This window comes from Diabrotica undecimpunctata, chromosome 1 (assembly GCF_040954645.1).
Source record: "Diabrotica undecimpunctata isolate CICGRU chromosome 1, icDiaUnde3, whole genome shotgun sequence".
NCBI classification, from domain to species: domain Eukaryota; kingdom Metazoa; phylum Arthropoda; class Insecta; order Coleoptera; family Chrysomelidae; genus Diabrotica; species Diabrotica undecimpunctata.
In genome coordinates, this window is record NC_092803.1 from 140341201 (window position 1) to 140365954 (window position 24754).

The following is a 24754-nucleotide window of genomic DNA, read 5'->3' on the forward strand; positions in this document are numbered from 1 at the left end:
CCCTTTTTCCTGCGGTTGGTGGGGATCCACTGTAACATTCTCTTTGGCCATCGTTGATCATTCATCCTTTCTACATGGCCATACCATTTCAGCCTTTTGCATTCTATAGTTTCCAGGACGCCAATGTCTATGCCCATACGCTCTATTTGTGCCTTTTTTAAAATTTCATGGTACTACCCATGATATTATCCTATTACTAAACCATTCTATAATAAAATAGTGGATCAATAATAAAATATCAATGGTTTGTTTATATAACAGATTTCTAGGAAAATGTACCTGATCGAGACTTGAGGGTTAACTATTTGGAAATCCTTAAGCTTTATTAGTTTATTATCAGTTGTACAGTCGGTTACTGTATCAGAGTTTAGTCACAAATTGCTATATCCTAGTTTAGTTTTGTTGCGTATACCGAAAAGCAAAGAACACGTTTTAAAACGTTTTAGACATTTGTGTGAAAAGATGACATCTAAATTAAGGCTATGAATCGCACCTTATTCGGAACTTTCTCTAGAAGGAGATGGAGCATTTTGTAAACCATGCGGCAAATCGGTAAGTTTTATTTTTTCTTTTTTTTTTCTCGTCCCACAACAACTAAATTCTAAAGCGGTTTTAGAATTCTAATTATTTTTTTTTAAATTCTTAGATTTCAAGTAGAAAAAAGTACTTTAATGACCAGCATTGTGGAACCCCCTTCATAAACGTAATTTGGAAAAATGAAATTCCTCTAAGTTAGCCCAAATATCTCTGCGGGATAGTTTAAGCAGTTCAAAAAAAAAACAGGAGGAAGACGCATTTAATTTTGATTTATGCCAGATGATGATTGCATCCAACATTCCTCTATATAAAGTTAATAACCCTAGTTTTAAATGCTTTTTCGAAAAATATCTTAATATTTTTCCTTATATAAGTAAGGAAAAATATTAAGATAAATAATAAATCCTTACCGGACGAGAGTACATTGAGAAAACATACTGTGGAAAAATGTTATGTGGAATGTATTTCAAAAATTAAGCGGGAGTTAGAGGGCAATTTTTTGTATATTATCATGGATGAAACGACAGATGTATGCGGCAGATATATAGCTAATTTAATGATTGGAATTTTGAACGAAAACTTTGCGAGAAAACCTTATTTAGTTGCCGTTAAAGAATTGGAAAAAACAAACAAGTCGATTTATACAAGATAGTCAATACAACAAACCTCTTTTTACCCAACGCCATTTATACCAGTGAATAAAATAGTTTTAATGCTTTCAGATGCTGCGGCATCTGAAACATCTAACATATATATATATATATATATATATATATATATATATATATATATATATATATATATATATATATATATATGTTAAAAGCTGCTGTTAATTTAAAGATTTTTTATCCTAATTTAATTCATTGCACTTGTGTAGCCCACGGGGTAAATAGAATTGCTGAAGAAATAAGAAATCTGTTTCCGTTGGTAAATAATTTTATAAATTTTATGAAAAAATTTTTTGTAAAGGCTCCGTTGAGGGTGCAAATATATAAAGAAAGACTTCCCGGTGTCCCTTTGCCACCTAAACCAGTAATTACAAGGTGGGAAACCTGGCTCGAAGCAGTTTTTTTTACTTTGAACACTGCAATGAAATAGAATTAGTTATGTCAGAATTTGATGATGATATTTCCGAAGCCATTCGAGAAGCAAAAAAAATATTAAAAAATCCCAAATTGAAACAGGAACTCGCTTATATCAATGACAATTATAAATTAATAGTTACCACAATTAGCTTATTAGAAAAACAAGAGATAAATTTATGTGAGTCAGTAAAATAAATAGATAATTTAAAGACGAAAATTAAATCGGCACCTGGAAGTAACGGTCAATTCATTTAAAAAAAAATGAAATATGTTTTCGACAAGAATGAAGGTTTTTCGTTTTTATCTAATGTTGCTAAAGTTTTGAATGGGACATTTTCCGAGGAATTTCAAATTATGCCAGATTTATTATCCGCTCTGAAATATGCTCCAATTACATTTGTCGATGTCGAACGTTCGTTTTCAATGTACAAATTAATTTTAAGTGATCGAAGACATAGTTTTAAGACCGAAAATATTGAAAAACATTTAGTTGTTTCTATTAATGATAAAATTTTAAGTGGTTACAATGTTTAATTATTAATTTACAGTTATTTAGTTACTAATTTATTTATACTAATGTTATGATTATGATGTGTAAATATACCTGCCTTAAGTTAATATTACGTTAATTCATTTTGTACAATAAATAATAAGTTATATTCCTTTATTGCTTATATTTTGCTTAAATGTTAATATTCCTACCTATTTTAATAAAAATCTTTGTCTATATAGGCGCCTTTTTCTTCAATTTTTGTTGCCTATAAATCCGAGCTTTAATTATAACGTGCGAAAATCGATGGACACAAAGTGCCAATGTCATAGCTATTCTTTTCATATGTACTACTTATATTTAGATATTATCGGACACAAAGCGCCAATGTCATTACTATGATTATCACACGTATTGCTAATATACCAAAAAAATTTATATCATTTTTTTTTTCGAAAAATGGGATTGAAAATTTCGATTTTTCTTATGTTTCAATAGTGTAAAGGCGAAGGTGATTGGTTTGTGATCAGTGTATATGGTTATGTCTTTGCCTTCGATCATATGTCTAAAACGTTTTATAGCTAAATATATAGCCAATAATTCTCTGTTGTACGCACTATATTTCTTTTCACTAGGTGAGAATTTTTTGGAAAAGAAAGCTGAAGGTTTCATACCTGTATCCGTTTTTTGTTGTAATACAGCTCCAGGACAAAAATCGGAAGCATCACAAGTGATGGAGATATCAACATCGTTTACAGGGTGGCTCAGTAAAGTAGCGTCAGCTAAACTAGTTTTGAAGTCCTCCAAAGCAAACTGACACTTTGCTGGATTAATCACAACACCAAATTGCTTAAACCTTTTGAAAATTTCTGCTAAATGAGATATATGCTGCTCTTCGGATTCTGATTGAATGAGAATGTCATCGATGTAGGCGTAGGCGAATCAAGACCACGTAAAATTTTATGTATGAAACGCTGGAAGGTTTGTCCTGCGTTTCTTAAACCAAAAAGCATATATAAATATTCGTACAGTTCAAATGGTGTGGTAACGGAAATTTTTGGTATATCTTCGGTAGCTACTGGTATCTGGTTGTATGCTCTAACTAAATCTATTGTAGAGAAAATGATCTTACCAGCTAGCGACTGACCGAAGTCTTCGATGTGTGGAATTGGATATCGATCTGGAATAGTCCTTTGGTTTAAACCTCGATAATCTCCGCAGGGTCTCCATTCCTCACCTTTCTTCGGAACCATATGTAGTGGTTTAGACCAGTTACTTTTTGATGGTCTTATGATGCCTAGTCGCAGAAGATTTTCGAATTCTTTTTTAGCCCATTGCAATTTGTCAGGTGCTAATCGTCGAGGCTTAGAGAAAACGGGTGGATCTGGTGTTGTATCTATGTGGTGCTTGGTTTGATGTTGAATGTCTTTCAGAATACCGGCGGGTCGCGTGTTTTCCGGAAACTGAGCTAACAGCATATGGTAACGCGACACTTCCGTGATTGTCATTACGCTGCTATCGAAACAATCTTTAAAGAGTCCCTTCGTTCGAAGAGTTATAGTACTGTCTATTAAGCACTGGTTAGCAATGTCTACTAGGAGAGCTAAATGTGATACAAAATCAGCTCCTATAATAGGCTTTGAAATGTCCGCCACTCCGATCACAGTGTCATTGGCCGTGTATAGTTCATATGTAGTCTTTTTGCGCGCGCTCCGTACATATTTTCTGGGAAACACGCACAATCTGCCCGGTGTCGATTAAAAATTGTTTTTTAGTTTCAAAGTCCGTTACGAAAAGGGGACGAGACTTTGGGCTTGGATCGGATGCCGCACTTACCGATTGCCCGTGTTGTTTTTCCTGTTGCTTGTACGGAGGTGTGCACTTTTGAGCACTATCACCAAAACGGTAGTGATACCAACATATGTCACTATTATGTTCCCTGCTGTGGCTTCTGTTTCTATGGTATGGTCTTCCTCTTGAGGTGCTGCGGTTACGACGGTATATATTAGTTTGTGGTTGAGCAGTTGCGATGTTAGCTAGTTGAAATTTCATTTCAACTAATTCGGCTGTTAATTTTTCGATGGTGCTTTCAAGAGCAGTGGCCGTTTCCGAAATTTGTGTTCTAGGAGCTACGGCTTCGAAAACTGTATCTGCTAGCTCGGCAACTGTGTCTAAATCAGCGTTTGATTGGGTAGCTAAAATAGCCTGTGTACAGGATGGCAGTCTACCTAACCACAGAGATCTTATAATATTATCTGGTACCGTTGTGCCTGCTAAAGATTGTAAATGTCGTAAGAATTGAGAAGGTACTCGAGTAGTCTTTTAATTTTTTAAATAAATATAAGGTTGAATGCTCGAATAAATGAACTTTGATCAGATAAAAGGCATATATCGAGCACAGTTTAATTAAATCTTGCCCAAGTACTTTCGATCCCTAGATCATCTTCAGGGGCATTTCGTCAATTGTGGCCTATCCGGCAAGAACAAGATGTCATAAACATAAAATTGTACATTACACTACACTACAAATAGACAAACAAACAATTTAAAATAATTTAAGGGAGGCTACATTGCTTGAAGAAGTCTGAAGTATTGTCTTGAAGAATTCTGTCTCCGACTTCTTCAAGCAATGTAGCCTCCCTTAAATTATTTTAAATTGTTTGTTTGTCTATTTGTAGTGTAGTGTAATGTACAATTTTATGTTTATGACATCTATGCCGGATAGGCCACAATTGACGAAATGCCCCTGAAGATGATCTAGGGATCGAAAGTACTTGGGCAAGATTTAATTAAACTGTGCTCGATATATGCCTTTTATCTGATCAAAGTTCTTTTAATTTTTTGTTGTTGTGATGCACTGAGTCGTTGTGAGTCTCTTAATTAATTCTGTTTTTAACTTTACATACCTGTATATAATTGAATTTTGTTGCGCCACTTGTAATGTTTGCTAGTGCAAATTGGTTTTCTACTTGCAGGAACCATATTTCGGGATCGCTGGACCAGAACGGTAGGATTTTCACTGTTATGCGATCCACTCCTGTAGCACTATTATTGGCACTATCTGGCAGTTTCACTGATTTAGATTCACTGTTTTAACCAGCAAAAGTATATTATCAACACTATTCTTCTTAAATGTTCACGGGGTCACCAATAGTTACTGTTCAATGTCCAATTGTCAATGTTCAATGTTCGCGGGGTCACCAATGTTTCGTGGTGGTGTGGATGCGTGTGCGATAAACTTATTTTCCACGAAACAAAATAAAAATAACAATAAAATCTAATACAACGTAGAAGAAACTGTTAATAATATTTATTTTCGTAAAACGTAATTAATTCTTGAAGGGAAGTGTTTTTTGTATGTATCGCGGACCGATGCAAATTGTGACTGATTGATTACTAAACTAAACACACATTCTTTGTTTTAAAAGCCAGACGATAAACTCAAATATTATCGGCCTGGTCTCTTGTAATGTCATTACTTACAATATAATATTTCGTTTTCCATACATGAAAAATGCAACGTCAGCAACGTTAAAGAAGAAATAAATATATTTTTGTATAAGTATTACCACTGCGAAAATGTAAATTTTAATATGTGATCTGTTATTTAATTTTTTAATAGAAAAGTTATTATTCGTAATTAGCTTGTCGCTACAAAGGTGACAACTGAGTATTTACAGAAACATTTTAAAAACTTAACCTATAATAACAGGAAAACGGCCACTTTTACTGGAAAAATTTATAATATATTTTTTAAAGTAATTAAAAAAACATCGAAATAACTTTGTAGAACTTTCTAGCATATGATCTAAGTGAGTTATGATAAAAATAATGTTTTTCGTGAGATAAAACAGCAATACTACCCTTGCTATTTTTACCCTAAGTGTAATTAAACGTTAACCATTTTAAATTCACTTTATTTAAGCATCAGTACTGAGATCCAAAACTTTTGAGAATTTAAAATAAATAGTTTTGAAAAAAATTGTAGTTATACCGAAAAAAATATTTTTAACATTTTTAAAAACACCATATTTTTTTTTTTAAATAAAAACAAAACTAACCAAGATACGTAAAATTTGCTATATAACAAAAATTAAAATTTTTTACGGATTGTTATATAGCAAATTTTAATACACATAAGTTGTTTATTACATTAAGCCGAGGCACAAAAATTGATTTTACTCCGAATAGAACATACCATTTTTTTCAAAAGTCGCAAATAATTATTATTATGTTACTATGATTACTTCTATTGATTGTCACTTTGACATATAAGAAAAATTACCGATTTTTGTGCTACTCGGTAAGTTTTGTGAACGTGTGTGCTTATTGTCGCCTAAAAGTACGAGTATTATGTCTGATTCCGAAGATGCATCGCGTATTCCTCCAGATATTTTGTGTACTGCAAAAACTGTAACCGAAGGATTGTTGCCCACCAAGTCCACTGCGGTTTACGAAGCTTTTGAGCTTTTGACTTTTAAATTTTTATGCCTAGGCGTAAAATTGGTTCACTTTTATGTCTAGGCGTAAAAGTAACATTTTTATATTGTCATTCACGTCACAAAAATTAATACTTTTGTGACGTTTGAAAAAAACCTATGACTTATGACCAAAAGCCAACGTCAACATAAATAAAATAAACAAAAGGAATAAAACAATCGATAGTAACTGGTATTGCCCACAATTGGTAAATAATCGTGGTTAGGGGTTTATTTGGAGCAGTTGCAGTAAAATATTGTTAAAAAATATTATTTTACAAGACTTTCTATGTTCTAATAATATTCTGATGTCTTACCTGTAAACACAATGGGCACCAGTTAAAACAACATTAGGAGTGATCAAGGAACCTCCACACACAAGAGGCTTATCAAGCCCTTGTAATACATAGTTTTTGTTTAAAATTGCAACCATCCAAGGAAACTCTCCGTATTCGGCTTCATTGTTATAATTTCCAGTAATTGTAAAGTCGATTCCCTTGGGGTTTCTAATGCCACAGAAGCTGGGTTTTACAATCGGAGGAGTAGTGACTGGTTCTGGAGTTACTGGAGCTACTGGAGTTACGGGATCCGGGGTAGGTGTATTTGGATTAATTTTACAACACACGTCCAGTAATTCTTCGCACTCCCTTTTTCCAAACCTAAAAAATAAAAAAATATAAAAAAATCCACTAGGAAACTAAGTTCCTGTAGCTGGCTGTATATGATGTACCACAAAAGAGCCATATCATTGCCATGTTACCAATTCCAACGGTAATTTAGACATCTTAATTTTTAATAGTATATAATGTAACATATTTGTAAATTTATAACATTTAAAGGGTTTTCACCCATATATTTTAGTGGCACTTTGCACTAACAAAGTGCACATCAGTGCACTTTGTTACACTGATGATGGAATTTACATTCCGAAAACGTTCTGTATTTGTGATATAGCCCGTTTGGGTATTTTATTTATACCTTTTACTAAAAATTTTAAAATCAAAAAATATCGAAAAAAAAAATGAATTTAGTCCAGTCGTCCCTTGGAGAGTTGACGCTTAAAAATCATACGAACAAGCTGAATTTTGTAGAGAATATTAATTTTGGGACCTCAAAGAAGATGCAAAAAAGTTTACTACTTTTACCCCCGGTCTTCTCCCTAACACTCCCATCGCGGGGGGGGGGGATAAAAATGAAAAAATCGATTTACCAAGGATCTGTACAACTTAAAAACATGTTCCAAATAAAAAATGTAACAAAAATTTTTATAAGCATTTTTTTGTGTAGAATGAACCGTTGTTTTAGAAACATAGCTTGAAGCGACAGTCGATTTTACGATTTTACATGTCAGTTACGCGCGTGAAATCAATGTTCAATAAAACTTGTATCAGCTCGACGGTAAAAATTCGATATATTTTTATCCAAATGTCCTATCGACACAACTCAAGATGCGTTCCAGAAACTTAATTCCAGAAAATAATTCATAAAATACCTTTTTAACCAACTATCATATCCACTGTAAAATACAATTAATAATCGCATATCTTGTCAATATTTTGGACCGACATAAACACCCGATTTCATAATGACAACCTAAAGTACACTTTAACTAATGTTCATTTTACACTAAATTGCATAACTGTATCTTTCGTCAATTTAAACCTTTCAAATAAACATACATCACATTGGTTTAAATTATTAATTCATTTCCTGTCAACTTTTGGGTGGCGTAATCCGAACTTGAAGAAATATTTAGGATTTTATTTTTTTAAATTTAAAAACAAACTTGAACCAACATGATTATTATTGAAATTGACACTTTAAAGTGAACTTTATATTATGAAAATTTACACTATAAAGTGAACTTTAATTTAATGTTCACGTTAAACTTATTACGAAATCGGGCGTAAGAATGCAGAATTTTTGTTACGTTAGTTACTTCTGCTTTATTATGATATAAATTTACTTTTCTCGTTGCATTAATTTGTGTTTACAAGTTTTAAACCGATAGAACTTGAATTTACTATTTTTGTTGTATTTTTACAATTTATAACACAGCATTTTCTTCAATAACTACTTATGAAATATGCTAACAAAGTTGCAAGATTTTACCACTACACACGCACGATCATTTTTTAAATCCCCTCCAAGTACTTGCACACAGCTAATACAATGTCCCACTAAGTTGGAACCATATGGAAAACTTTTTTATTATTAATTTTACGAATTCATAAAAAGTTTTGCATGTTCTAAAATCTAAAATACAATCATCAGATATCAAATTTTGTTAATAGTATACGAGGTATATAAAAAAATATGAATTTCGCTCAAGAGTAAAGTATCTTTATATTTTCACAATGTTGAAAATTGTACTAAGAAAAGTTGATCAAAATTAAAAACTACGTTCAAATATATAATTACATACATTTACATTGAAAAAATAAGTTTCGGTATTTTTTACTAATTTTTTTATTTTGAATGAACATTTTTATCTCTTGTGATCACCGTATCGTTTCCAAATGTTTTCTAACAATTTTGCAATTGAAACACGTAATTAATACATGTACATTTATTTTGCAAATAGGAACATACATAACTAATGTAACTAATATAACATTATTACTGGAAAAAAATAGATATTTATTTTCCCCTCATTCTACTAATACCTCGACATATCCACATTTTTGTTTAGAATATGAATGCAACTTTAACTGCAGTTACATGAAATCTAGGATGCACTGATAAACATATGAATTGTTTATAGCAAAATATTGTAGCGAGATTAAATAAAACGAGCGGTTAGAATTTATATAAATATATTTATTTATAAGTTTACAGTTCGGTAATATCTTATCAACTAAACTTTAACTCCTAGAAGGTATGTTTATATACAAAAGTTATTATGTACTAGAGTGTTCTGGAGTATCCCACCTCTAATTCGCCTATTTGACCGGTCGATCCCTTCCGCATTCCATACATCGCTGAAAACTTCTAGTCGCTTTCGAGATGCAACCGTTACACGGGCCACGCCGAATGCATGTTCGTAACAATATGTTTGATATTTACTTTCAAAACATCAGTTGTATTTAGTTACGTGAAATCTAGGATACAGTGATACAGTGTACTTAGTACAGAAGATAAAATTGAAATTGTTTTGATTGTGGGATAACGATATAAAAATAGGTATAGAGAAGTAGAAGAGTACTGGAAGTATAAAAAATAATTTTAATTGAAAATGCAAAAACCTGGGTGCAGGTTGCAGAATACACAATTTGAAGTAATGTTGTTGGTGATAGAAAATCAAAAACTCTCATTGAGCAAGAGAACGTCGTTGATGCAATAAACTGCAAGTAAAAATACACTAGCAAGAATTTTGAAACTAAATAAATACAAGCCATTTAGACCAAAAATCATTCACACATTGAAAGAAAGGGATTTTTATAGTCGCTTTGATATTTGCTGTCTCGTCCTATTGGCAAAATAAATCCACATGCATTAATTACGTGTTTATAATGCAAAAATGTTAGAAAACATTTAGAAACGATACGGTTATTATCACAAGAGATAAAAATGTTTATTCAAAATAAAAAATTAGTAAAAAATAACAAAACTTATTTTTTCAATGTAAATGTATGTAATTATATATTTGAACGTTTTGATCAACTTTTCTTAGTACAATTGTCGACATTGTGAAACTATAAGGGTACTTTACTCTTGAGCGAAATTTCTATTTTTTTACATACCTCGTACACTATTAACAACATTTGATATCAGATGATTGTATTTTAAATTTTAGAACATGTAGAACTTTTTATGAAGAATAATTTTTTTTCGTAAAATTAATAATAAAAAAGTTTTCCGTATGGTTTCCACTTAGTGTTCCATTAAATCCCCATTTTAGTGGGACATATCGTATACTCAAGTGGCGAAGGGAGTTGTTGTTGATGCACAAAAAATATAAATTTTTTGACGTACTTCAAATATTGTTGTTATACCCTTTGTTATTCCATATTTGGTCAACCAGTACACTTCCTCATTACCTATTATACCGGCATGTCCTTTTGCCCATATCAGTATAACACCCACTTTAGACAAATTATTTTTTATATTACATAAAATTGTAGATTTGTGTCAACTGAAATCTGTGTTTTCAATTGCATATATTGTAGGCTGGAGTCTTTTATTATCACAGCTATTTTAATATTTTTTTCTTCAATCCATTCTTTCCGATGGCTAAAGTTCAGCAGAAAAGATGCTACTAACACCAGATAATTTGTAATTATTGCATTGGTGGATATTTTGCACATACATAACTCATCCTATTCCTGCTTGATTTTTAGAAGCGTCTGTGTAAATTACTATGTAATCCACAAAGTCGCTCGACGCTCAGTATAGATTTTACTAAAATATTATTTAATTGATTTGATTCTGTATATTTAGGAATTATCATGCTTGGTTTTTTATCAAATTTTTTTAATAATTAATATTTTGTAATAATTTTTCTGGAAATGTGTTAAATATATCAATGCCGTTTTCGCCTATAACATGTAGCAGCAAAGCAATCTTTATTTTTTCCTCTCTCTTATCTTTGTCTGCAGTCAACATGAAAATTTTGAATCTGTCTCCACTTGAGCCAGTTACTCGTATATAAATCATTTAAGGAAAATAGTTCTGGTGCTCTGCTCTCCATATTTATTCATTACATGCTTTTATAAGAATTTCAAATTTGCCTTTTACTAGACACGTAACCTCAAATTTACATATTTCGGTTCAGCATACTATAAATTTTGTTTCCTTAATACACGTGACACTATGTTTTGTCTCTAATGACATATATTGATATAATTATATTTAAATACTTTATAAATAAATAAATATTCTTTGTTCTTCAATCATTTATTATCTATATCATAACTTTACAGTTTGATATCTAACAACTGGTATCATACCAACATAGAAACATATAATAATATTATAGAACAATAATTCTGTTTAATTTCATCACAGAAATTTCCCGGCACAGGTTAATAGCTTATAGGGTGACATGGCTAGCATGTTTGTCCATTAACATTAGTATTCTATTGTTATCATCCATGCTGGATAAAGAGGTGTAGGTATTTTATGAAATTTTCTAAATTCATCCAACCTCTTTTATGTTCAACCACAACGAATCCAGGTGGCGTGTTGGCCATATATGCTGGTTGCATTCTCACTCTTAGGAAAATTAAAAATGGTGGGATAAAATTCAAACTGGCATTCATGAAACACACGGCTCTTTGCTGTTTATAGCCAAACTGATGATCTACATTTGGCGGTAAACCAATTAAATGGGGAGTACTCACTGCTTTATTTTAGCCTATTCGTCAACTTACCCCCCTTACCCCTATTAATTTTTCTCAAAACACATTTTAATTACAATTATTTACAGATTTTACGTGTCTAATATAATTATTTATAAATTTAGTACAAACCACAAAAATTGTCAAGGCCTGGTGTTGGTCTTAATCCTTTATGAGGTTTTTCCACATCATCGACTTTGTAAACTCAGGATGTGTGAGATAAAATTAACAAGATGCTGGTTGAGTTGATAAAAATTTGGTAGATTAGATCATAATATCGTCATTTTTTATAACGATTTGGTTCCATTGTACTAAAATATTAGGTCACCATCCGACCAATAACTGTAATTTTTGGTTTTTGACACTCCACAGATAATGTATAAAAATTTAATTAATAAATCAATGTATCTTGTTCAATTATATACATATACTTACGGGTTAAGATTACTAATCATGTTTCATTTTTATTCGAAAACTAGAATGTGGCCCGTTTCTAACGCATAGGGATTCTAAACATTATGATGTTCTACTACAATACTTTTGTTTTGTCACATCAAAAATATTCTATGAAGATTTGTTTTGATATTATGAATGAATATAAAAAATGCAAAATACTACGTTCTAAGGCGCACAAAACGGTACAATATAAATAAGCTGTAGTATCTTGTTTGCAACTTAGTAACAAACAGACTTCGGTCATTGATTATAAACCACCCATGGGTGGTTTATAATCAATGCTTCGGTCTAACAGTCGTCATGGATTCTCCACGGGTGATAACAACGAAAAACTGATTGATTTTTTTCTATTTTAATATATTCGTTATTTCCTCTTCTTTATTTTGCTATGTTGTATGTTGGGATTCGATCAGTTGTTTATTTTGTACTCACCCAGAGGATTTCTTTAATCAATAAATCAAAATTTGTCTTGTAGTAAATCTATTTTTATCCATAGTACCCTATGATATCTATTTTCTATCTTAATATATTCGTTATATTCCTGTCTTTTATTTGCTATATCGTATGTTAAATTGTTTATTTTGTGCCAGAGGCTTTCTTTAAGTCAATAAATCAAAATTTGGTTTATAGTAAATATATTTTTTATCCATAGTGCCCTATGATATCTTGTATGTCGCTAGACGTTCATTAATACCGAAGATACTCTGTAGTGCCCTTTTGGTAGTCGCCTTCTTGAGTTTTTATATAGTTCGCCTATCTAAATATAATCGTTATCCCCTCCCGTTTTATTTAACGCATCGCACGCTCCAATCGGACAAATAATAACAGAGATATGATGTTATGCCGGCGCTAGGGATTTCGTTATGGACAGACAGACATACAGAATAAGCAAATTATGTATGTATATATATATGTATATATATACATATATATACATATATGTATATATATATATGTATATATATATATATATATTGTATATATATTGTATATTATATATGTATACATATATATATATATATATATATATATATATATATATATATATATATATATATATATATATCTTTAAGATCATAACAGTCAAGAACCCTAGCCGTGCCGTTGTTTATATAACAATTCAAAATTGACAATTATATTTTTTGATAGATTTAATCAATCAATGTTTTCAAAAGTGAAATTTAAAACAAATTAGTTAAATTGGGAATCTTCCAGCGTTCTGTGTTTCTATATTTTTTGCTGTTATATTTATTATATTAATTTTTTGATGTTTCTTTGCAATAACAACATTGTAATGCTACAGATCTTTTAAAGGTAAGATCATTTACTTAATTGTTTTTTCATATTAGATGTATCGCTAATAACACTCTTTTAGATGAACTGATGATGCTTATTGAACAATAGGCGAAACGTCTTCAATAAAGATAAAGTAGCACAACTCTTGCCTTTTTTATCTCCAAATTGACCGAAAACATCCCATTCACTTACGAGTGCACATTTATATATATATATATATATATATATATATATATATATATATATAGATACTGTCGTGTGATATCTCGTATGTCACTAAAAATTTATTGGTAACGAAGATAAGGTGCAGTGCCCTTTTGAGAATCGCCTTGTTTGTTTTTTCTATCTTAATATAATCCTTATTCCCTTCCCTTTCATTTAACGCATCAGACGCTCCGGACCAATAACTAAGGGAATATGTAATGCCTGCGCTGGTGTTTTCTTTGCGGACAGACAGACAGAATAAACAAATTATATAAATTGAGACTGTGATGTGATATCTGTCACTATATATCTGTCACTATATATGTCACTATACGTTCATTAATAACGAAGATAAGGTAGTGCCCTTTTGATAGTCGTGTTGTTCGTTCTTTTAATCTATTATAATCGTTTTTGTTTAAACCTTTAAATACCTGTATAAGATTTATTCAGCTTTTTTTCTTCTTTGGCTGAGGTAAAATGTATAATTGCTTTGAGACATCTTTATATTTCTATATACATTTATAGCAGTTAACAAGCCACTGTGTCGTGTGATGTAACAATTTATGACTGTATAAATGTAAATAACACAAAAGGAACAATAAGTAGGTATCAAATAGCATTAGAAATATATATGGGTTACTGGTGAGGTTTACAAATTTTTAGAAGGAATCGAACGTGCGAAGGAAAAAAAACCAATGTGATATACTCTGAGAAACTTTGATATTAGTAACCAACGGGAGGAAATCCGCTACATCATAATAGGCTCTAATACTTCTTAAAAATTTGTGAGAATATTAAATTTTACCTCGAACACTCTTCCTTACGTTTATTTATATTTAATAATATTTTTTTGGTAATTAATATTATTAATAATGGGAATTAACCACGGTTTCAAGATTGGAAAGACATATTTTACTGATGTTTCGACTTCTGGTTCGGAAATGGGTTTCAAAACAGTTTGTTTCGTCGAGCTGGAAGTTGACACGCCAATAAAGTGTTTCCAATTTTGCAATTGAGGTTAATTCCCAGACAGATATTGGTATAAACGTAAAATACCTCTAGCAACTAGTCTAAGAATCATATCTTATCTTTTGTGAATATATTGGCGTAATTATTACATACAAAACTGTATTTTTCCCACAGCAACAAATTTGTTTTTTTTTATTACAGTAAGCATGAAACGGATATTACGATATCTTAATTGAATTCGCAGAAATATATTAACATATTTATTATCAAGAAAATCATTCATTTACTTATTGGATTTATTTGGCTTTCCCGTAAGTGTACCTGACGATTTAATAGAGTTTACATTTTCTTTCCAACTTAAAAAATTCAAACAGACAATAACCAAACTAGATATGGTTTTTAATTTGATCCAAAAAACTTATTAACCATATATCTGTTACATTTTTTTAGACATCTATCAATGGTGAATAAATCTTCTTTTTTGTTACTAAACAAAAAATAATTTTTAATCAAAATTTTATTTTTGACAATATAATGTTCAAAAGTAAAAATTTTTAATTGGCATTTATGACATTGAGGCTTATTTGTAATTGGTTGCTACTTTAAACTATGTAGAAATTCAATTATTTTTGTTAAGAAAATGTTTTTCAAATTATTAAAATTTTAGGGAAGAATTTATTAGATAAGGGCATTTTAGTATTAATTCTTTTTGAAATGTAGTTCCAGCAATTTTATTAACCAAACTAATTTTATTTGGTGAGTTAACAAATAATTTTTTTTCTTTCTAGTTCAACTTTGCAAGATATTTTGTCTTTTTTAGCAGCTCTTGATAAGAATTGTAAACACAATTGACAGCTGGAGATAATAAATAGTTAACCAATAGCCCCTTTTATTGACTCCAACCCATCCAAAACATTTATATTTTTTCCAAACAAATATATATATATATATATATATATATATATATATATATATATATATATATACAGTATAATCCCTTTATAACGAACACGGTTATTACGAGGTTTCGCCTATAACGAGGTACATTAGATGTCCCGTGAAATTTCTATTGAACTATAACCCTTTATAGCGAGGTAAATTTGCTTATAACGAGAGAAAATAAGATTGCAAAACGTGTTTTTTACGTTTTGGCCCGGCCGTAGCTATAAATAAATACCCTTTTTAACTGCGGGCCGCCCGCAATAAACTTCTTACAATTTATGATTCTTAGTCGGAAATGTAAAATTTATGATTCACAAGTGTCATTGTATTGGGTTGACCATTCACACCTAATAATATGGGTCCTAATAGACAAGATGTGGAAAGTGTTTTAAAGGTTGTCAGAAACTTTATCCAAGGACAAAACGCAAATGAAGAAGCATAAAACTGTTTCACATCTTTAGAAAATATGATAGATAGAATACTGGACAATTTAAAGCAGTCAAAAATGACAAAATAACTTTATACGCTTTATACATATTTACAGAATACAGATTTTTTGTTTTAACATATATCATTGACACTAAAAGTAAACAACTCTTTTTTGTTTTAATGCATTTCATTGACAATAAAAGTAAAGAACTTTGTTTTAAAAACGCCATTCAAACAATATTTATTAGCATCTTATATTGCTCCTAATGGCTTCACTATAGAAAGTTAATGTTTTAGAAAACTACATATTCATATGTATGCACAATATTATTGTTGTTGGATATAACGAGATCCGCTTATAACGAGGTAATTAGTCTGCCATTTCAGTTCTCGTTATAGAGGGAGTCTACTGTATATATATATATATATATATATATATATATATATATATATATATATATATATATATATATAAAACTGGGCTTTGAGGATTATTGGGATACGCAGCGGTGAAATAAGTGTACTCTTTTAACTGAGTTTCGAAAATGTTTATTTTCATCGTCAGGAAAAAACTGAAATAAAGTGCTAATGTTAGTAAAACATCCTCGAAAAAAATTTTTATTAAAACATGTAAAAGTTGTTTTTTTACTTACGTTATTGAGATTAGTATGTCTTGGATGTTACACTAACACGTGACAATTTTATGCACCACTCATAAACTGAGTTAAAAATTAAAAAATACATGGTGTAAAAAATTTTTTTAAATTGACAAATTATATAAACTGACACATAAGAAAAAGACAAAATCAAAAAAATTGTTTAAAGGCGAAGTGTGCCAGCCAACTGTGAATTGTGATTAAGAAAAAACGTCATTTTGGACATTGCAAATGACGCAACTTCTTATTTTATTATTTTATCTTATTCTTATGAAGTATTACTATTAATAGAATATAAATCAAAATTTACCAGAAAGTTATTTGAAACCAAAATTGTAAATTAAATTTTTTTTTTTAAGATAGAAGAATGAAATTTGAAAAATTACAATAAATCAATTGATGAGACATCATTGGAATAGAGAATGGTTATCCAAATATAATAGGTAGGAGTAAATAGTGCTTAATTGATTTATATCACTTCTCTTGTTCATTGTATTGGAATTCTGAGAAATGAATGCCATTTCTGTAGTTAGACTCTATAGCTAAAACTTTGACAGATTCATAATTCATTTTATGATGTTCTTTGTCTAAAGCAGATCTTTCAGGATTTAATCTGCTATCACTCCGGTGACTAATTAAGCGATTATTTAAACTGCGTGAGGTTTGTCCCACATATACTAAATTTTCGAAAGCTTGAAACTCAGTTAAAAGAGTACACTTATTTTACCGCTGCGTATCCCAATAATCCTCAAAGCTCCGTTTTCTAACGTAGTCAGCGAAGACTTATTTTTTTCGAAGAATAAAAATGATTGCTCGTAGTTGTTCTACTACTAATATTAGAACTACTAGTACTACTTACTAAATATTTCGTTCATCTAAAAAGTTATAACATTTGAAAAACAATATATTTATTTGCTATTTAATTTGAATTTTTGTTATTTGAACTATTAATTTAAAAGTAATATAAACCAATAAATACTGGCCACTAACTACTAGTAACTGGCAAGTATCTACTGTAATACAACCCATATAATTTACCTGATATCAACGATCCCATGTTTATCGGTAATTGCAGTAGTCACTATCATATTAGTCTTTGGATCGCACAAATAATACTGCACACATTTTTTTAACCCCTTGGTAGAACCTTCCCCACATTGCTCAGTAGCACCATAACTAGTAATAGTGTTTTCGGTAACTTCTTCTAACTCTTCGGATTCAGTTTTAGTTTCAATTTTTGGATAAATTTCATTTACTTTTCTTCGAATAGAATCGTCAACATCTGATGGTTGGGCAAATACATAAAAGAACAGTGCAATAAAAAATATAAAACGTAGCATTTTTGCCATATGGTTTTCGATTTTTCTAGTTTGTAGCTTTAGTTTGTTATTACTAAATGTGATTTAAATGCACCGTTTAATCATTGGACTGTTTAATTGTCTTTCTGTGGAGTACTTAATAAGCTAATTTGATTTTAAAGACTAAAATACATATTTTTTATTTCAACTTTTAGGCCAGGGATAAAAGCTGTTAAAAATAAAATTAAATATGGCATGTTCCCTATTTAAGTTTTACTGCAATGGATTTTAAAATTAACATTAGAAATGAAAAACACTGAGAATGTATAGATTATGGAAAGCAAAATCAAAAATTCTGTTTTAAAGACACAGAGCGAAACTTTGCAAAAGCAACTCTGCAATCTGCAACCTTTAAAGATTTGAAAAAAAACTGGAAATAGTAATAAGGAACAAAATAAAAGAGGCTAACTAAAAGTGGATTATGAAAACATGCATTGAGATGGAGGAATTACAGAAAAAGCTGGAGCATTACAACTTACATAAAAAAGTTAAAGTGAAAAGTCACAAACAAAAACACCAACCCGATTAATTGACAAAAACAATAAACGTATTAACAATCCATATGAAATAAAACAAGTGTGGACTAAATATATTGAAGATATTTTTATGAACACAAAAAGATCGTGGACGGAAGATCTGAAAATCTGAAGAGATATTATAAATCTAGCGAGATACCTACAGTATGGCTACTATCGACTTTAGGTCCGCTACCAAAAACCAACAACCCCAAATACAAATAGTGAGAAATCTCTATTGGAACCAACAGGCTGTGGTAACATTAGATAGAAATGGAACGTATGCGCAACAGATAAGAAGGTTAATGAGACAAGGCTATGTACTGTCAAAATTTCTATTTAATATATACTCCGAAAAATTATTTACACAAGCACTTAAAAACTGTACCGAAGAGATCAAGATAAATGGTAAAACTACAAATAAAATCGTTATTGTTGACTGTGCTGACGATACAGTCAAGAGAAAGATCTGCAGACGATACGAAACACAATTTGCGATACTGGTTTAACAATAAATGTAAAGAAAACAAACACCATGGTTATCAGTAAGAGTAACCTAAGACAGGTTACTATCGGTTTTCGTAACCCTTGACAATCTTTTGTATTCTTCTTTAATTGTTGCTATACGAAGTTCCCGATGGAGATCTTTGTTGCGGATATTGATACCTAAACTCCAAAACAACCTCTTAACTACTTTTTTTCGTTTTTCATATATTTTGGTCTTTTTTATGTATCACAACTCCTGCCATCTTTCACATATTTTAAGAACGAAATATTTCGATATTTAGCGCATTATGTAGAAGTTTAAGTAAACCTCTGATCTACAGGTGTCATTTGTTTGATTCCATAACCTCCCAAACTTCTTGGATCACTGCAGTGTGTTTAAGAAAGAGACTCATCAAGTATCTCAATTTATTATTATTTACTTTGTTACTGCTGGCAAAGATTCTAGTTTATAATAAATGCTATATGGTTAGTGAACCAATTACTAATAATTATGATAAGAAAATTTAAACATTGCAACAACGGTCACTAAAATATTTTGTGTTAAATTTTATTTAGTCGTTGAGTGTATTAGGATGTTACAACGTTTTGAATTTAGAGGTTTTGAACCTTAACTTATATTGATATAAGAGTTTTTCTAACTTAATTTATAAAATTGTTTTATTAGTTTGAGAGACTTTTGAGCTCTATAAAATAATATAAAATTAGTCAAATTATGAACTTTTAATAAATTTTTTAATGTGGTTGTGAGGGATTCATTATTTTTATGTGTAGGTATACCTACGTATTTATCTTGGATATATAGTTAGTTTAGATATTTGAAGATAATATAAACACAAGTAACTGTCTACATTTACCGTTGTTCATTGTCAAAAATTAAAAAGTTTTTAAAAAGTAAAGTCGGGGCCGAACGTAACATACTGTCGAGGGGGCGATTGTAACGTTACAACCGACCCCGCTAATGATTTTAAGCATTCTGGTTTTTTAATATATCATTTTTTTTATTTCCAGAATGCCTCGTATAAAAATTAGGAGAAGTAATAGAGGTTCCAAAGATAATGCAACTTATGAAGCTGCATACGCCGAAATAAAAAATGGTATATCCATTCATGCAGCGGCAAAGAAGTACGATTTGTGTCATGTTTCTTTAAGACGATTTAAAATTAAAAAGGAAGCACCAGGTGAGGGTTTAAATAATTCTGTTTCCATGGGTTATAGAGCTTGGAACAAAGTTTTACCGTAGACTAAGAAAAAAATATGGCAAATTATATTGTAAGAGCGGCAAACATATATTATGGTTTTTGTCCCTGTTTTGGTTGAAATCAGAAAGTTTGCATATGAATTAGCCAATAAATATAAGTTAGCAATGCTGCCACAGTGGGAGCAAAACCAGATGGCTACAGAAGATTGGTTCAGCAGATTTGTGAAGCGACAACCTAACTCTCGTTAAGGTGCGCACAACCAACAAGTTTAGCTCGTGCCACTAGTTTTAATGAGAATAATGTTTCCTGTTTTTTTGATAATTTGTAGAAAGTTATGGACAAATATAAATTCGAACCTAAAGACATATACAATGTCGATGCGACTGGGATCACAACAGTCCAAAGGCCCAATAGAATTGTCACTAAAAAGGGAACAAGGCAAGTTGGAGCATTGACGTCTGCCGAACATGGAAACTTAGTCACGTTAATCTGCGCGGTAAATGCTATTGGAAATTTTGTTCCTCCAATGTTTATATTTCCGAGGATTCAGTACCAGGAACATTTTATTCGAGATGGTCCAACTGGAAGTACAGGCGCGGGAAACGCAAGCGGGTGGATGCAAGAAAGTGAATTTCTTAAATTCTTACAACACTTTCGGAAATATACGTCAGCAACTACCGATCACAAAATCCTGCTGCTACTAGATAATCACGCATCTCATATTTCTATTCAGGCACTAGATTATTCGAGAATAGAACAGGCCAGAAAATCTTTCGAAAAAATAAAAAAACTGCTTTGTGATTCTCGAATAAAACTCGAAATTCGACTACGTTTATCAAAATGCTACGTCTGGTCGACTCTTCTATATGCAGTTGAAACGTGGACCCTAAAAACATCAACCGTAAATAAATTGGAGGCCTTTGATAATTGGATCTACCGGAGAATGCTCAAAATTTCATGGACATCGCATACCTAAAACGAAGAAGTGCTGCATAGAATAGGCAAGGAAAGAGAACTTTTTAACACAGTAAAAGTTAGAAAAACATCATACCTAGGCCACATACTGAGAAATATTAAGTACCAATATGCCCAACTTATAGTGAAAGGAAAAATCGAGGGAAAGACAGGCCTAGGAAGGAAAAGACTATCGTGGCTCAGAAACATCCGACAATGGACAGGGCTAAATTTTGAACAGCTAATAAGAACAGCCGAAGATAGAGAAGATTTTAAAATTGTAGTAGCCAACCTCCATTGAGGAGAGGGCATTTTAAGAAGAAGACTAGATTATTGCTCTGAGAACGGCATTGTTGTGTTATCCTTCCTGCCTCACTGCTCTCATAAGTTACAACCGTTGGATCGCATTGTATATGGGCCATTAGAAAAAGCAATTAATTTGGGTTGCGATTCATGGATGCGAAGCAATCCAGGGAAAACTATAACCATTTATAATATCCCATCCTTAGTAGCTACAGCACTTTCGATGGTACTGACATCCAGCAACATCCAAGCAGGCTTTAGATGCACGAGAATATTTCCTTTTAATAGGAATATATTTACACCTTGAGATTATGCACCGTCTTATGTCACAGATCGGCCTCCACCAGCAAATAAACTTACCAACGATGTTGAAATTAACACGACAGAATCAGGAAAAAGAGACGATGAACCTATACCAGATAACCAGATAAATCAACAGAATAAAGAACCCGCACCAGCGACATTTTTTTTTTATCACAGATGAAACCAACAATGAACTAAATAATATTACTACAGCTTCAACTTCACGTGTTTCTTCAGCTGAGGAGTTTACACAGGAAGCAGTCAGACCTTTCCCCAAAGCGCCGCCTAGAAAAGAAGGAAATAAAGGAAAAAAGAAAAGAAAATCGGCCATATACACAGATACCCCTGAAAAGGAAGAAATTAGGACAGAATATGAAGAGAAGAAGAAAAAAAGCATTAACAAAAATTTTCTTGACCCTAAACTAAAACCAAAAAATCTTAACTAAAGGAAATCATTTAAAAAAACAACAAGAGAGTGATGAAGAAGACGAAGAGTGTTTTTGCCTTATATGCTGTGAACCATATGGTTCAAGTAAGCCAGGGGAAGGTTGGGTTCAATGCATTGAATATAAACGTTGGTCACATGAAGAATGCACAAGTCAAGAAAGTTTATACGTTTGCCATAATTGCGAATCAGATTGATCCATAATTTGTTAGGTTAAGTTCACTGTTCCTCTCCGTACAGCATAAAATTTGTTAGGTAAAGTTCACTGTTCCTCCTGGTATAGCATAAGTTTTTGTTTTTATTTTACGTAAGAATATAACTTCTTTTGTACTTTTGTATAACTTTTGTACTTACATTGAATAAACATCATTTGTTAAAGCTTTTGATAACTGTTACTATCGACCCCACGTGATGTTACAACCGCCCCAGGGTTGGGGCAAATGTAACATTTGCCTCTACGACAATTTTTCACAAATAATTAAAAACCATAATTATTTAAAAACCTTAATAACCTATTTTAATATTGCTTAAACATGCAATTAAGGCCTGAACGAGAAAATTTGTTTATATCTGTAATAGTTTTCCCGAAATTGGTGTTTTAATTAAAAATGTTACTTTCGACCCCGGTCTACCCTACGTATCTAGTATTGTTTCTTCATTTATTGAATTTTTTCTCTTTACGATTTCAGCATGTTTTCTCGTGGCAAACGGTTAGTGAATCTGGCACTGATTGATAGGAACGGTGAGTCAAAAGATATTTTGAAAGAATTTCTATAGAAAATTTGGACATTTTTGTAGCTCAAGATAATGATCAATTCAGCTACCTTGGAACTTCTTTACAATTACTGAAGAGATACCTTACATTACGGACGAGAATGTAGATCCTTTGGTAGATTCTATATCCCAAGATGATACAAATAATTTGATTTTGATTGAAGCAACACTGAATGAAATTATTGAGACTGATGGAGAGACTGGAATAGATAACTTAATAAGAATAGATGAGGCTGAACTTGTTTTCGACGAGTCGATTTACTTTAATAAAAAAATAAATAATGAAAAGGTGACTAATATTGACTTCTGTGAAGTAACTGAGAACTGAGACTGTTGCTGAACGTGACTTCAATGAAAAAACCATCGTGAAAACGTGGCTAATATTAACTTGGGGGAAGTTACTCAAAATGTTGCTCAATAAGTTGAGGAGATAACTAAAACTGAACGAAAACGGTCAAAAAGACATTTAGTTAACAGGGAGACTTAGGAGAAACAGACGAACAAGAAAAGAAGACTATAGGGCGAAGCTTATTTATGGCCAAAGAAAACAAATGAGGGGAAATGGAAGTTTAGTGAGCAGAAGAAAAAAAGAGCAGTAAAAGATCGATGTAATTGCAAATGTAGTACACGAAAACGGAATATTAGTATGTTTTGCCATTTATTTTCGGAGAAAGACAGACAAGATATATTTGAAGTCTATTTTTCAAATCAAATCTTGGGAAGATAACGTATATTTGTTAAAGACAGGGTAATGTATGTCTCAGTTAAAAGAATAACTGCAAATAAAAAAGAGTCAGAAGAGGGTTTGGAAGAGAAATTGGTAGGCAGATTGGATGCAGAAAGAGAGAAAGTGGGGGGACAATTATTGTTTAAATAGCTTGAAGAAAATACAAAAAACAAATTTCAAACTAATGTCTAACAAAATACTGTTTGTGAATTTTGAGTACTACCAACTGTATTACCAACTAGAAATTGAGCGGGAAATACAGTTGGTAGTACTCTTCTCCTCTCTCTTTCTGCTCGTGAAATGTGACTGAAATCAAGTGTGCAACGACGACTGTTTTAACATGTCGTCTTTCATTTTGTTTTTTAAAATTTTTAACGTATGTATTAATTGTCTAAGTGTCTTTCAAACAGTAACATTTTAAGGTAGTTGTAATTGCAGTACATATCATGTTTCGAGTTCTCTACCCCGAAGTTTCAGTTTCTAGTTTAATTAAAACATATTGTCCGTGGTTTTAATAAACAGTTCGACGAACACTTTCTTAAACCATCAACCCTAGTCGTCCCTAATTGTTTGCTTGAAATACATTGTTCATGGCGCTAGTAAACAATTCTGTGAAATACTCTCTTAAAACTAGCTATAATTATTTTTATAAAATTTATCATATATAGGGCGTTAAAAATTTATATGCTCGTGGTTGAGAAATATGAAATTTTTTTAATATAAATTTTAAATAGGAATATAGTTTTTTATTATATATATATATATATATATATATATATATATAT

General features: G+C 31.3%; 1 protein-coding gene across 3 annotated transcripts in view; it reads right to left on the bottom strand.

Annotated features, from left to right (window-relative positions):
- Window positions 1-24754, bottom strand: part of LOC140432298 (phenoloxidase-activating factor 2-like) — a 42759-nt gene that overhangs the window by 7465 nt on the left and 10540 nt on the right. For 2 of the 3 annotated variants that reach the window (XM_072520120.1, XM_072520119.1), the window contains exon 2: window positions 6911-7252. In XM_072520120.1, the coding sequence (XP_072376221.1) occupies window positions 6911-7252 (342 nt within the window). Of the gene's footprint in view, window positions 1-6910; window positions 7253-17922; window positions 18315-24754 lie in introns of those variants that run through there. The other variant, XM_072520118.1, reaches the window with a different exon arrangement.